Raw genomic sequence first — 16,127 nt, forward strand, 5'->3', positions numbered from 1 at the left:
TAAAGTTACATTATACTTATATAACATAAAAACATATAAAATATTCTAACATTAAGGTCTTTAAATTGTTAATGTAAATCTTTCTAATTTTCAAATGAATATATGTAAAACTGTATTAACATGTCCAAATACATTTGACTTGCAATATATGTTTATTAAATATTTTTAATGGTCATTAAAGTTCAGAGTTCAATGTTCAACTCATTAAATCATAGATTAACCGATCAGACTTTCCCATCACATCATTTTATTTTCTTGCTGCATTATAAGTTGCTTTGTTGTTCCACTCTGTAGTTTTCTATTGACATGTCTTCCTTAAAGATCCTTCTTCAAAGTCTGAGAGGTGGGTACCCTGAAGAAGAGGCCCACACTTTCAGCCATTAGGTTTTCTTCTCTTCTCTCTATATGTGTAGTTAAATTTAACAATTTCTCTCTAGCCTCTTCTATTTCATGTTGAACACCAAAAAAAACCACACTAGTTTCTTGTTGATCCATGAACTCTGAAGGAATATCTCTAGAAAATAAATTAATAATTTGGTCCCCTTTTAGATTCTTTTCCACAAGCACAAACTGGAGCATTAAGGTAATGACAATATCCAGTTATGAATTAATTAGTTTTATAAAAAATTCTAAAATATGGAAAGACCAACATTTCTTTTTTGCTACATATGCGTTTGGTGTGTGTATTCAAAGCTAGAGAATAAAGACTTCAGTTTTTTAAATGACCTCACATCGTTCCTTAATTATAATGTAATTATAATAGATTGTTAAAGCACTCTTTCTAGGTCCATTCCCAAATGCCAAGAAATGTGCCTTATCAGATCATTAATTATATTTATTTCTCATTGCCTATTCAGTTACTCTGAGTATATTTGAAGATTTACTTTTTCAGAATGTTGAAACCAGATAAAAGAAAATCAGCATTTATATAACTGCTTATATATATATCAACATTTTTTGTAAATTTATTATTTGACCTGAATTTAGTTTACCTGAAAATATTGTCCAAGCTCAACGCCTTATAGATAAACAGTACTTTTGGGGAAGGGGGGAACCTTCTTTCAACTTCTTTGAAAATTGCCTCAGTGGTTGACTTTTTACAGAGCAAAAGAAAAAGTATTCCTTTTAATTAAATCTTCCCTAGTGGTGATAAAACAAGATCTTAGGATAGCACCACCACCACCAAATCTCCCTGGAACCTATTTTGAAGACCTGCAATTGTACTCTCACAGAGTTCTTTCTCGACCTTAAGGCTTTAGCCTGTGCTAAAATACAAAGATGCTGGAAGCATAATGGAAACTCTCGAGTCAGAATTTTTATAGAATGTAGATTTTGATACAACCAAAGATGGACAAAACCTGAGGGTACCAGGATCCGGAGATTGAAGGTAGACTGCCCCCAGGGGGAAGAGAAGGTCTTGCAGGTGCTCTTGGATTCTTTTGTGACTTTGCCTAAGTCCACGTATTATATTTTTCCTAGTGGCTAAGAAAGGACCTCAGATGTAAAACATAAGTGCTTAATGTAGTAACAATCCGTTGTGCAGACACAAGCACCATTCTTATTGTATTCTTGCTTATGGTATATGTACAAATACGTTGGAGCTAAAATGCCCATTGATTCACCTAAATGTAAATCTCCAGTGTTCAAACCTGAAGAATTGGACATTAGGTCATTTATTTTTTCAGAGCGTATACAAGTAGTCTACTAAAAATTATTTAAAGTAGAGGTTACAAAAAGAAACAATCTGTGGCATTTATTTAATTCAGTATGTTTATTTCAACTTTTTCTTATACTATACCGAGTTTAATTTACCTACTAGCATTTTCTGATAAAATATGGCAATGTTTGTGTAGTGTGGAGGTGCACACTAATGCCTGAATCTTAAAAAAAAATTTTATTCTAACATAAGGAATAATTATTTTTTAAACTAATAAGGAAATTCTTTGTACCTATACAAATAAAACATAACCTATCTACCCTAAGGTAGAAGATTGTTAAGGAATACCACATGTTTCTTAATGAAAGAAGTTTTATCTCTAAAAACATTTTAAAGGATAATGACTTCTATTATTAATCAACTGCGATGATGAATTTTGATTTGGAATTTCTTATGAAAATCATGGAATTATAGCCAAATAAACAAAAGCATACAATTTAGCTTTATGCTCATAGAGCAATTTCATTAGTACATTTCATGAAATTGGCAGCTCTTGTTAAATTCCTGGTTTCTCAAACATTTTGCAATTGAAGTGAAATATACCTTGATCAAATACTATTAGCAGATTTAAATTGAAATTGAGTTCTGTTGTCATCTGCAACCATTCCTAAATAGTAGAGATGTTTTACCTGAGACAGAATCTTTTATTCTAAGAAAGCAAACCAAGTATTCCCTGCTTTCTGAGAGCTGTTTTTAAAAATGTGTCCTTAGTGGCCTCCTCCTCTAATGCCCTGGATTTGGGTAAGCATGGTGATTGCTTATGGTCAAGTTGTTGTAATTTAATGAAAACATCCCAGGTGACTATGGGTAAACCTCTAGGTATATTTTTTTGATGTTTGTGGTTTTCAATTAGTGTGTGTAGGTCATGGGCATGAATGGACGGTGTCATTTTTTTTCTTAAAAAAGATGTATGTGAGAATTAGCTGGACACTGACAAGAATGTTGATTGAAATAACTGGGCATCAACAATGTTTAAAAACACCTAAGAACCCAGCTTTTTTTTTTTTTTGGTGAGAATGCATCTCGGAAATGATCATTAAAATCAATGCTGGAATTGAACGTACTGATAGAGGTTTTATTAAACACATTTTTATATAAAAGAACATCAAGCTGTATCATTAGACTTATGTTCCTAAACTGTATTCTAATCCATTAATCTTATATTGATGTGATCGTTTCTTGTGTGCTTTTGTGCTTTTCATTTAAAATTTTATTGCTTAGCATTTCCTTGATGCCATTTTTACAGGATATTTAACTTCGACCAGAAAAAGAAATGGAAAGCAAATACTCATAGCAGTTGATTTTGTCTGTCAACTGGTGTAACAACTGAAAAACACTGATTGATTATGTTATGTTTTAAATACATACAGGTATGAATGGTTGAAGTCATTCTGTAAAAATCAAGAAGCATAAGCAATAATAAAATTTATTTTAATATCAAAATTATGGTCGGGGTGACTGAAAACACCATTAGTAGCACAGTTCATGTTACTGAGAGTTTTGTTTTAAAAGCATGTTTTTAAGAGGAAGATAACAATGTTAGGTATGGCACTAGAGAAGAAAATAAAGTTTAACTAAAAAATGTAATTGTGCTGACTGGGAGGCAGAAACAATTACATGTTTTTCATGCTCAAATTAGTAAATAGCTGCAAGCAATTGTCACATCAAATTTTTGTTAACCAATGTTGAAGCAAATTAATTACAGGATCTAAATCACATTTGTGTTTTTCAGCCAAATACTTTTAAAATGTTACACTGACTACAAATAATCTAAAATGCAAATAATCTAAAAGAATTATTTTTTAGTTTATTCTTTAGTTTCCCATTCTCTCTTTAGTTAATATCCTAAAAATGATGTTTACTGTAATTTGAAAAAATTGGAAGTCCAGTTTTAATGTTGCAATATTAACTATGCCAGTAAGACTGGACAGAATAAAAGAATAAATATACTAGTGGTAGTCTCAATACAATGTGCAAAGTTTGATGATTCAGTGGAAAAAGCCATTTTGTAGTGTTACTCTGAAGTCCATAGTAGTTGTATATTGGGTAACTGTATGCATATTTTATGCACATATGTCTGTATTTTTTAACCTATACAGATATGGTTTCCTGATCAAATCCGTGGTTCAAAAAAATGTTTGCTTTCTTGGTAGTCTGATAGGAAAAGGAAGATTACATGCTCATAAAAGAAGACTCTTTTTATATTTATAAATTTGTATTCTAAAAAAAGCTGTGAAAAAAAACTGAGAGTGGGAGAATTTTGAATAACCCTTAAGTTATTTTCAAATAATTTACTACTTAAGAAAAACTTACCCAGGAAAAAGCATGCCCAATAAATTTCCGAATTAGATCTAACATTTTTTATATGGTCGAGAAACTTACAAGATTGTATGCAATATCTTGCCTTCCAAAATTTAGAATATGGACCATTTGTTTAGATGACTAAGAAGAGAGTTACTAACATAAAACAATATTCTGGTACTTGTGTTGGGAATTACAATAAAAACATGTTTGAACTGAGTAAGGACTTGTGTGAATGTTCTGTGCTAGAATAATGGGGTATTGTGTTGCATTTGAGTCTGTGCTTATTCCTAAGAGTAAATAAAATGGCCGGGTTTTATATTTGATGTAATCATTCATATTTCAATGGACATTTTCCCCCTGGAAGGCTAAGTAAGCTCTTTGTGATTTTTGCGTTAGTGAATTTTAGAGATAACTACAAAATGTGTAATGCACTGTCTTAATCTTTAACATGGGGGCTGTCTTTATGTTGTTCCATTCATGACTTTCTATAGCTCTATGGAAGCTGGGTCACTTACCAGACGGAGGGACCACTAAACTAAGATATGCTTGCTAATAGTTGTTAAAAATGTGAATGGTTTCAAGCAAAACCTCAACATCAAATGTAGCTCTTTAGTATTGAAATTCTTTTCTTATAGTCCTTAAGTCCATAGGGGTTTCAGAAAAGAAGTACACCGATATCTGCCATATGTACTCAGTTACCATAGATATGTTAGAATTAAGGACACAAGGAAAAGACCTGAGCCATCAGACAATTTCAAGTGAGATTTCAGTGATCCCTTACAAAAGCAGAAAAATTTATTTTACAATAAGCACAATCTTCCAATGATGTTTAAACTGGATGAGTAGGATATTATCACTAAAGTCATCACTCATGAGTTAGAGGAAGATTTGTGCCATGCCATATTGTGAGATACAATTTGAAAGTATTTATGTAGTTCAAGCCGACGATATGAAAAATGTGTGTATACATTTTACCTCACAGATTTCTGAGTCCTGTTGATAATAGTAATTATCATTAATTGACTTAAGGTTATAAATGTATATTTGAAGAGATGCAAATGTTCACTTTATTTAGGATTTGTACTTTAAGAGGTGCATGCCAGTGCCCCCAGAAATCTATCATAGACTTGTTTTAGAAGAATAATAACATATATGCAAAAGCACCTTCCCTACTGGGGCCTCACTGAATCTGTGGAAGGAGAGCTTTATGTCACTAGAACCATTTAGATCTGAAAACTAAATATTATGACAAGTCCTTTCCAGGAAATAAACCCCTTTGTATAGAATGCAAAAATGGATCCATGTCATACTTGATTGCATACCATAGTGGGTCCAGTCATACTGAAGCTTCATGCTTACTCGAGTAACAAGATGCAGTGTTAAAAATACTGTTGCATTTTTATCCATAAGTGATGATAGTTCTTAATTCTCTTCCCATACAGACTTTACCAATATGAGAAACAATCAAAATGGTAAAATGTAAAGATTACCCGTTATTTCTACTTTCTTTCCTAAATTAGAAATTCTTCATGGTACAGTGGTAATTGCTTTTTATATACTATGTTGTGAACAAATGAATGAAAGTAGATGTTGCCAAGATAGGAAAAGCTATCCTGCTACATTATTATACTCACATATTAAGAAATTTTTTCCAACACTAAGGAATATGCCTATTAAAATTTGAATTGAATTCTAAGAGAACACCTTTTTTTTTATTTGAGGGAAGCTTTCTTTGTCACTCTCTGTGTATTTTCACAGACTTAAATGGTTATTGGTGGTAAGTGTTATTTTAATGCCATTTGTTACAACTAGGAATTCCTCATTGATAATTTTAGCTAATAGCATCATTTATTCTGTGCTTGATTTAGTCAAATTTTGCCTTTCATTCTTTTGTCATTTAATTTGTACTCTTTCAATTCTTGTCCAAAGTTAGAAAAAATTTAAGAGATTATCATCTTAAATTATCACAAAGACTTCCTTTTGGGTTAAATAGCTATTTTCATTTTCTCATGAAGCTTCTACTTAACAATGCTTTATTTTTCCATTGCATAATGTCTATTTTTTCAAATGAGTTTCTGAAGAAGAATGTTTACTTTTTAGTTCCGATTAGCTTGACAAAATAGTACAATTAGTAGACAAAAGTATACTGAATATATTTAATATTTACCATGTGCTTTACTTGGTACAGGGCATACTGATTAGCCAGATGATATCTGTATGGTAAACCAGTTGAAATGTTTTCTATGATTTACCAGTTAATAAAATAACTAGCCAGTTGAATTAAACAAGAGGATTGACTAATTTTTTTTCCTCTGAAAGAACAAGTTGTTTTTATCAACCAATTCAAATAACTGAACCAGCTGGCACAGTCCAACCTGTAATCTGTTTAAATATATTAAAGAGTGTTTTTCTTCTATGTATTTGATAATTTAGCGAACCACATTAACTGGTGACATTAGTAGCAACTCCTTGCTGAAAATAGAGATCTAGGAAAAAAATAACAGTTTGAAGGAAGCTGATAAGGCTAATATTTAAATGTCCTGGAAGGGGAAAGGCACAAGTACCCTATGAAGACAATCCTGGTAATAGTCCAGGCAGAATAAAATATTCTGTTAATCTTTACCTTACACGTCATGAGTATTTAAAATATACTTGTCAACATTTACTACTACTTCTTTTTTCCTTCCTTCCTCTTTGGGGAGGTCAGGGATAGGTGCTAACCAAGAAAAACTATTTTAGTTCTATAGATGGTCAAATGGAAGGAGAGAAGTCTTCAAAATGAAACAGTGACCATAGAAGAGAAGAAAGAGAATAAAATTTTTAGTTAGATTTTTAAGTGCTTATGTTTTTAGAACTTAATTTTTAAGTTCACTTTTAGTATTAGGATATTTTAAGAGAGATATTCGAGTATTTAAAAAGCATACCAAATAAAAGTTTTTCTCTCACAGTGCATCTATTGGCAAGTTTTGGAAAGTAATATACTGTATAATGAGTATTTTCCTTATATTTCTATAACAATGAAATTTTGGTCAAACTTACTGTTTAATGTCATCTGTATTTAATACCAAAATGTCCTGAAAGAGAGGAAAACAATTATAAATAGTCACATCACAACAGTTATATATATATATATATATACACACACACACACACACATATATATATATATATATATATATATATATATATATATGTCTTAATACTTGATCTAACGAACCCATCATTCAAAGACCTGTCTGTTGCAGAGGAATGTAATACACCCCTAGAAAGAATACAAATCTTCATTTCCTTGGGCTTCAAGGTGCTCATCTGTCCAGGTGACTCCTGATTACCTACATCATCTCAGGAGTTCCCATTGCTGTGATTTTCGTTTCTAAAAGACATGCATAGTTTCACTGGACACTATTCCAAAATCAGCATAGGTAAACATAATAGACTTGACTGCATACTTTCATATCTCAGAATTTCTCAATATGTAAAGTGTCTGACTTTTTCATATCGAGATAGAATATTATAGAGTCCCAAAATAAATTATCAATTATTTTTCCCTTCTCTCTTTCTTTAATTTCTATTTCACATAGATTAAAACTTAACCGTCATTTTGACGGGATGTGTGATTTCAAGCTATTAAGGTGAGCTGTGTAACAAGGGAGGTCAAAAACTGTGAACTGAGCCATAAACAACATAGCCTACCCTAGTGACCTACATTGTACGTTGTATTTATGCTTGGCTTCTTGAACATACTTTGTTTATCTGTATAAAAGTATTGTCGCAATATAAAATAGTTGTAATATGCCATTTTTGAGTGTCCAACAATACATGTTAAAGTAATGGAACTGTGGGTCTATATAGATATGCTCAAGGTGTTTTCATACTGGCTAAAATGACAACATCTTTTCATGTGAAGATACAGTTCATTTTGTGATCATTATTTTTGTGTTTGCAATTGCACTATAATTCTAATTTTTAATATGTTATTGTATATGTAGCTAACCAGTAAGATCTGTAAGACAAACATGAGAATTTGTGAATTTTAGTTTCACTTTAGGATAGTTTCTCGAACCACAAGATCATTTCCAAATGCTGTGAAGCTTAGAATTGGGGGTGCTCTTAAGTCAATGCATCCTGATGTATTGTTTAATTTAAAAAAAACATATTTAACACTTAAATATGGGCATGAAAATGATATCCGTAGGTATGGAACTAAATATCATTTTAGAGAATGGTAAATGTGTGTGCCTATGAAAGGTGAAATGATTGTGTCACACTAATCACCATACTTTTGAAAATGTACCATAAAATGACTTTGAGAATACAGCTAGTTGTGTTTATATTTATGGGAAAAAAAGTACATTTTCCTAGAAAATACTCTCTCGTATTGTCCTTTCATACTCCATTTTTTAACCTCTCTGAAAATCTGTGACATTCTGCTAACTTAGGAGTATGGTATATCTTTTGTGGGAAAAGGTTTGAAATATCTTTGTTGATATCAGTCAGGATGTGAGTGAACTAATTCTTTTGGAAGTTACTCTTTATTGTCTTTCTTTCAAAGGCGGGTTTCTAACAAAGCAAATTTAACTTAAATAAGTTTCTGACTGTGAGATAAATCTTCCCATTATGAAACACTGCATGGTACTTTATGAATACCTTTTACGTGGTTATACCATAGAATAAGGTGAGTTGGGAACTAAGTGGAAACCTCTGAAGTAATAAATTGTTTTTTGGAGATTCAAAAGAATATCCATGTGCTAAATAACCATGTGCTTCTTAATTTCAGCCAAATTCAAAAATTTTGCAGAAATAGATCACTTTAAAATGATAACTATGTGTCGTTGTTGTTGTTTTGTGTGTTGTTTGTGTGCGTATGTATTTTCTTTTTCATTTTAACCAGCCTCTTATACCTAGAAGTCCCACAAGCAGCGTTGCCACGCCTTCCAGCACCATCAGTACACCCACCAAAAGAGACAGTTCTGCCCTCCAGGATCTCTACATTCCCCCTCCTCCTGCAGAGCCATATATTCCCAGGTATAAAACTAATTCTCATGCTGTGCTAGGCAGCTTCTATGCAAAGACTAATCTAACTGCATGTAAACTGTGAAATACATTCTCAGAAACACCTTGAATAGTTTATCAGCTAGGAATTCTGAACTCATTCTGGAAAATCATTGCATTATAGAGAATGCACTTGGTTAGTAACAATATCTAATATGTATGAAATACTTGCTATGCATAAATAACTTAAAAGCATCTCAGATAATAGGAAATAATAGTAAAGTAACTCTAAATAGGAATTAGGATTATTTTAATAGGTGAGGCTCTTTGGCTAAGAAGCCCCTGGAAATCTCAGGTTCCTTTGAAGCATTTCATACCTTTTTTCTAAAAGAGAGAGTTATAGATAACTTGTATGCCTTACTAAATGTATGTAATGAGGGAGTTTTTGGTTTTCTGGATGATGATAAGGGAGAATGTGTTTTTTCCCCAGATACTTCTGTATCTACAATTTCCACTTGATTTAGTTCACTAATGTTTCTTTCAAAAAGTAGAGAGGGTTTGCAAGAGAATGAGTTGCCTTTAAAGTCTATTTTCTAGATTTCTTAAGACTATATCTCCATTTTATTTCCAGATTCCTATTTGAAATTCCTGGCAGGTGAGGAAGAATAGAACTTGGTACCGTAATACAGTCTGTCCAAAAGCATTCTGATACCCAGGCTTCTGGAATACAAAAATTATGGAAAAGGGCCAGCACTAAATGGGGATAATTGATACCAATCACAAGGAATTTGATTCAGTTTTTAAATTAGTTGTGCAGTCATTCCAAAACAGTAATTTAAGGTATCTTGTTTTCAAGCCATACTTAATATTAAATTTCTTCACTATGTAAAAGAACTGACATTCCTTGTTTTTATTAGTTTTCATTATATCTTACGTTAGTATACCTAATGCCTAATGTTTTGTTCTATTAAATATAATGGTACTGGCATTTTGCAATCTAAATGCTACATGACAACATGGCATGTCTACAAATACTGTGTTGTCATCTAGTAATAAAACTATAGTCAGTTTTATAAACATTTCAATTCTTATTTTTGAGAATTAAATGTAGCTGTGGGAAAGTGGTTTATGAGAAGATATAATTCACGAAGTTGTATTTCACAAATATTTCAAATATATACTTTATCGTCTTATATTAAATTTACAATCAGATGTACAAATTCATCTGATATCCTAGTAAAGCACAAGTTGCATTTTAATTCTATTAAGATAGTAACAGACTTTTCCCAATACTCTTGTGTGAGGAGCAATGAAGTATGTGTGTTTCAAATAGGAGGTGACTCACTTTTTGGTTTCTTCTCCGTTTAATTGAAAGATTTTTATTTTAGGGCAAATGATTAAGAAACATCAAAAGATTATTTTTTATCAAATCTCTGCAGTTTTTTAATGTTCTTTCCTTTTCTCTTGGATAGGGAGGAACTTTGTAAAAAAGCAAGTGTTTCCTAGACAAAGTATTTAAAATACACTTCAGAAGACAAAAAAGAAAAATGATCCAGTTCTGTTCTCTGAAGATGGTACAGATACGATTAAGGCAATATACTGAAATCAATAAATAGCTTGAACATGCTATTGAAAAATACTAGAGAACATAAGATGTTTAAGTATCAACATAGTGGTACTTGTTTTGTCAGTATTGTTTGAAAGCTCCATACTTTTCAGTAAAATTCATTAGTGTGTATTTCTCACTTTAATTGATTCTTAGTCAAGTGTGTAATTTAACAGAATATTCTAAATATATTTTGAGTCAAATTATTACCCAGTCACACAGTCGTTTGATATAGCACAATCAGAACAATCCATGCATCAAAGTTCCTTTGTATAAATTATCTGCATTTTCTGGTTTGACTTGAAGTTATATTTATAAAAGTTTTTGCAGTTGTCATTCATTCTTTTTATAGATATATCCTTGGCACTTTTTTATTCCATTTTCTCATTTTGATTATGAATGTGGTTCACCTAATTTAATTCATCTGAACATTCATTTTTTCCTGTATTAAAATTTTTTGTTTATATAGGATCGGCATTTTGGTGTTAATTTGAATTATAAATAAAAACTTTCTCATTTTAAAACAAAACAAATACCTTAAAAATTGTAGGGCTAGTTGTCAAATAGGTAGAATTTTTTTTTCATGCGATTACAGTTCTTTGAACACATTTATTCCAGAAAAAAAATGTGCTTGTAAAAGTGCCTTTTGCTCTAAAAGAGAAAACACTCATGTATGTTGAGTAAAATTTGGTCAGTTTTTATTATATATCTTATGCCTTCATTATATATCTTATATAGTTTCATTTTCATAGTCTATAGTGCATGTTTAAACTTAACCAAATTTCTTTTTCTGTGATGAAAATGAAGAATTTGTAGGTGTCTGCACAGCTATGAAGTTTATGCATTTATTTCTCTTATTAATTTTACTGTGAGTTATTTAATATAAAGAAAGTCCACTAAAGCAGTACTCTAACTTTTCATTAGTTTCCTTAAATCCGTTTTAGAACAAAAATATGAATTTATTACATATATGTATAAATATATAACATTAAGAAACTTTTTTTAATCTTTACAGCAGAATGAATTAATACATTGAGTTATTCAGGGGCCATGGTGTGAATATGTACACACACAGGCGCACACTTATACATACTCGTACATGTATCAATTCATTTTACTGCAATGGTTTTTTTTTGGTTTGTACTTTTCTTAATACAACTGTATTGAGTGAATTATATATAGATACGTTTAATGTCTCCTTTGTTGGCATAAGGCCCCTCTTTCATATCATTTTAGAGTAAGAAATACCAACCCTTCCAATTTTCTGCCACAGGGTGTGCCCATATAAATAGAGCATGGTGAATTAACTAGGGTCAGATCACCCTGTCACCTCAGCTTCATTAACATGTGCGAGTATGTCACAGGCCTTATAGAAAAGTCTGCCCACATATAGGTAGGCATAACCTTACTCCAGGGCCCCGAGTTGGTTAGGGCTGTTTCCAAGCTAATTGCAGTGTCAATTTTTTTTTGATAGAGGACGAGCAGTAACAAAAAGCACCAGGCAGTTTGTTCAGCAAAAGTTTTTAGCCAGCTGAACATAACATTCTACCTGGATTTCATATATATTTTCTTGATGTTACCTAATAACTAGGTATATAGTTACAGTTTGGTAATAAGCAAAACTTTAAAAAAAAAAAGAGTGACTAGCAATGTAAATGGCAAGCTCACCTTGTGATGAGTTAAATACATAAAGCTTGCATATTCAGTCAGTCTTGAGAATATTATTTACTTTCTACATATTTCAAAGACTAGGAATATAGTTCTCTTCATTTGGACAAACCTAATCTAGACAATTGCATGCAGATACAGAAGTATGGTATACTATAGTACAGAAGTATAGTATTTTGCTGAGCTGAAACTCATATTTCAGAATTGACATTAGATTTATAAGCTCAGCACCATCTTAGAAGATGCTATATGTCAGTTAAAATTTTCTCCTTTTTATCTGTCTTATTGTAATTCAACTTATTCTGTTGATTTAAGATTTCAAGTCTTGCCACTTGACATAAAATTAAATTTTTATCTGATTTGATAGCATTCATGGGCACTCTTTAGGGTAGAACTGGAAACCATTAAGAACTAGGAAGAGGGCCGGCCGAGTGGCGCATTGGTTAAGAACTGGCTTCGGACGTCCGAGGGCCCCGGTTCAGATCCCACATATGAGGGCCAGTGACACTGCCCTCTACAGCTAAGATGCTGAACAACAGCTCAACCTGGACCTGGGCTGCCGTGAGTTGCCGGTGATGGCATAGGCTGCAGCTCCTGCTGCAGTGGGTTGCCATGGGCTACCGTGTGTAGCCAGCAGCCAGCAGCCAGCTTGAGCAGCCAGCTTGAGCAGCCAGCTTGAGCAGCCAGCTTGAGCAGCAAGCAGCCAGCAGCCAGCAGCCAGCAGCCACCGTGAGCGGCTGTCCAGAAGCTGGCGACTGATCTGCCTCTCCCGGGAAGAGCGCAATGATGGTGCCAACTTGGGCCAGTGAAGCAACGTCCTCCACAACTACACTGAAGAACAAAAAAAGGACAGCAACTTGTCTGTTCCCCTTCCCCCAATTCCCCAGCGTTGTTCCCATCCCCCAATTCCCCAATTTAAAAAAATCTTTAAAAAAAAAAGAACTAGGAAGAAATAAAATTAATGATCCACAAGGGAAGAAACATTGCATTTACATTCATAGTCCTATTCTAAAAGGCATGGTTTTCTAACAAAAATTTCATAGCTAGTCAGTGAAACACATAAAAGAAACAAGGCTCAATATAACCAATCCTAAATGGACTATTTCTGCCAAAATACCACTCATTATGGGCCAGATCTCCTGGGCTGTGTTAGTAATACTATCTGTGAATAAGTTTTAGGAATCCTATAATTTATTAGAGATCTTTCTCTTTAGAGAGCCATAGAAGAAAAATCAACTTGCTATCATTTTAAATCTCATTCTTTTTTTTTAAGATTTTTATTGGGGAATTGGGGGAAGGGGAACAGACAAGTTGCTGTCCTTTTGTTCTTCAGTCTAGTTGTGGAGGACGTGGCTTCACTGGCCCAAGTTGGTACCATCATTGCGCTCTTCCCCGGTGAGACAGATCAGTCGCCAGCTTCTGGACAGCCACTCACAGCGGCTGCTGGCCGCTCACACTGACTGCTGGCTACACACGGTAGCCCATGGCAACCCACCTGCCATCGCCAGCGACTCTCGGCAGCCCAGCTCCAGGTCAAGCTGTTGTTCACCATCTTAGCTGTAGAAGGCAGTGTCACTGGCCCTCATATGTGGGATCCAAACTCGGGTCCTCTGGCATCCCAAGCCAGCTCTTAACCAACAAGCCACTCAGCCAGCCCTTAAATCTCATTCTTAAACTCCATATTTTATCAGGTTTCTCCACTCTCTCCAATAGAAATGTTGTTGATTTGTGATGAAATTTTGATATATCTATTTAGAATGAGTTCTGTGAATATATGTTTTTACTATTAAATGAGATACATAGAGTTTAAATACTGATAGTAATTCTATTCATTAAGGTTTATTTTAAATTAATAACAAGCTGTTTGCCATTCTTACAGTATCAGTTTATACAGTGCTGATTCCATTCTTAAGACCACAGTACCCTTACAGAGGTGTTAGTTCTTGAACACATCTTTGTTTATAAGCAGTGCAAATATTACGATGAATCCATTAGATAAACTGGCAAAAGAAAGGAATATTATTAACATTTACCTACTGTCTTGAGCACTAAAAGCAACTTATGTGCTAAGATGATTTCCTTTATATGTCGTAGTGCAGTGAAAATGGACTAGAATAGGAGTTAAAAGATCCATGACTCATGTCTAGGTGTGTCACTTATTAGCTGTGTGACCTTTAGGCAACTCATTTAACCACTCTGAGTCTCAGCAATTTTTTTCTTCAGAATAAGAATAGTTTAAAATTGCCCTATAAACACCAAAGAAAGTTTGGAAAGATCAGAAGAAATATTATATGGTAAGGATACCATTTCTATTTTAAACCTTCTACCATTTTACCACCCTAACACTTTCCTACATCCTTCTCCTTTCCCTTTTCTTTAGGGATGAAAAAGGAAATCTTCCTTGCGAAGACCTAAGAGGACATATGGTGGGCAAGCCAGTGCATAAGGGATCTGAGTCACCAAATTCTTTTCTGGATCAGGAATATCGAAAGAGATTTAATATTGTCGAGGAAGATACTGTCTTGTATTGCTATGAATATGAAAAAGGAAGATCAAGTAGTCAAGGAAGACGAGAAAGCACCCCGACTTACGGTAAGAGCTCTTTTCTTACATTGACATGAGAACATGTCTGACATGAGAATCTCAATTTCTTCTCATAGGCTTTTGAGTTATGAAAATTAATTGATAGCTTTTGTATTTTTGTAATTGATCTGTGTGTATCATGTGCTTCTAAGTGAGGCATGCCATTAAAAATTATTCTAAGTTTTCCACAGGTAAGCAAGAACAGTAGGTAATATTGTAGCTCATTAAAGGTTCACAGGAACCTTTTTGAATCACGTGTAATTTTTGTATGTCAGATGTTGCCAAATTGGAATGATTCAAGGTTGTTTATTTCCTTTTTTAAAATGAAAACTTACTGTTAACATGACTTATTTAAAATAAAATTATCTCCTTATTCCTTGGGGATTACAAAAAAATCTTTAGATAGAGTTTTCTGGAGAAAATCTCATCTCAATTTTTATATTTTTTTAAGAAGCTGCAAAATTTGAGTAGAAATGGCTTTTAAAGAGGTAGGATGTACGGTACTTAAAACAGATGGACCCAAGGTTACCGTCCCCTAGGATTTTTTATCTTTGACTCCTGTTTTTCCATGCATGGCCAAGAAAGTAACCCAGTCACAAACACTGAAAATTGGTATAGTGTATCTGAAAGATTGGCAGATAAAGTTGCCTAAAGTTAAAGTAGTAAAACCTATGGTCCTACTGCAAGAACGAATGGATTTAGTTGGAAGTCTGTGCTCCTCCCTTTCCAGTTTTCAAAGTCATCATTTTTAGTGAGGAACTTATACTTGGGAAGGGCAGGGTCCTTGCTGATTAGTCCAGACTTGCTGAGTGGCAGCTGAGCAGAAGGAAAATTGTTTTTAACATTCCCTTTCCCCCTGTCCCCCTTACTTGTCCACCATGGCCATATGCCTCCCTCCTGTGGTCCTAAAAGATTGAGCATTACATACCTTAATACACATGCCTTCTTTCCTTACAGCTCTTTGGTAATAATTATGTTTTCTTCAAAATGATCCTAATGAATAGGAATCATATTTATCTTACTTTGTGTCATTCTCTGTACACATGCTTTTCTGTCACAAGAATAAGCACTGATATTTTTTAGCACCGCTCCTCAATTATACTACTCTGGTGGCACTTATTTTGAGCTGTCATAATTTGAACGTATTTGCACCTTTGCTTTCCTCCCCTATTGTAAACCTCTGCAGTAAAAAAGCCTGCCATCTTCGTTATCCCTATCTCTGTCCCATCACACATGATTTTTATTTTTGTTCATTCA

The 16,127-nt window shown here is 33.4% G+C and overlaps 1 protein-coding gene across 10 annotated transcripts in view; it reads left to right on the forward strand.

Annotated features, from left to right (window-relative positions):
- Positions 1–16,127, forward strand: part of CNKSR2 (connector enhancer of kinase suppressor of Ras 2) — a 265,333-nt gene that overhangs the window by 144,871 nt on the left and 104,335 nt on the right. For all 10 annotated transcript variants that reach the window (XM_019666991.1, XM_019667006.1, XM_019667049.1 and 7 more), the window contains 2 exons: positions 8,913–9,046; positions 14,668–14,879. In XM_019666991.1, the coding sequence (XP_019522536.1) occupies positions 8,913–9,046; positions 14,668–14,879 (346 nt within the window). The remainder of the gene's footprint in view (positions 1–8,912; positions 9,047–14,667; positions 14,880–16,127) is intronic.

The sequence above is a fragment of the Hipposideros armiger genome, unplaced genomic scaffold (assembly GCF_001890085.2).
Source record: "Hipposideros armiger isolate ML-2016 unplaced genomic scaffold, ASM189008v1 scaffold_13, whole genome shotgun sequence".
In the NCBI taxonomy this organism is placed as follows: domain Eukaryota; kingdom Metazoa; phylum Chordata; class Mammalia; order Chiroptera; family Hipposideridae; genus Hipposideros; species Hipposideros armiger.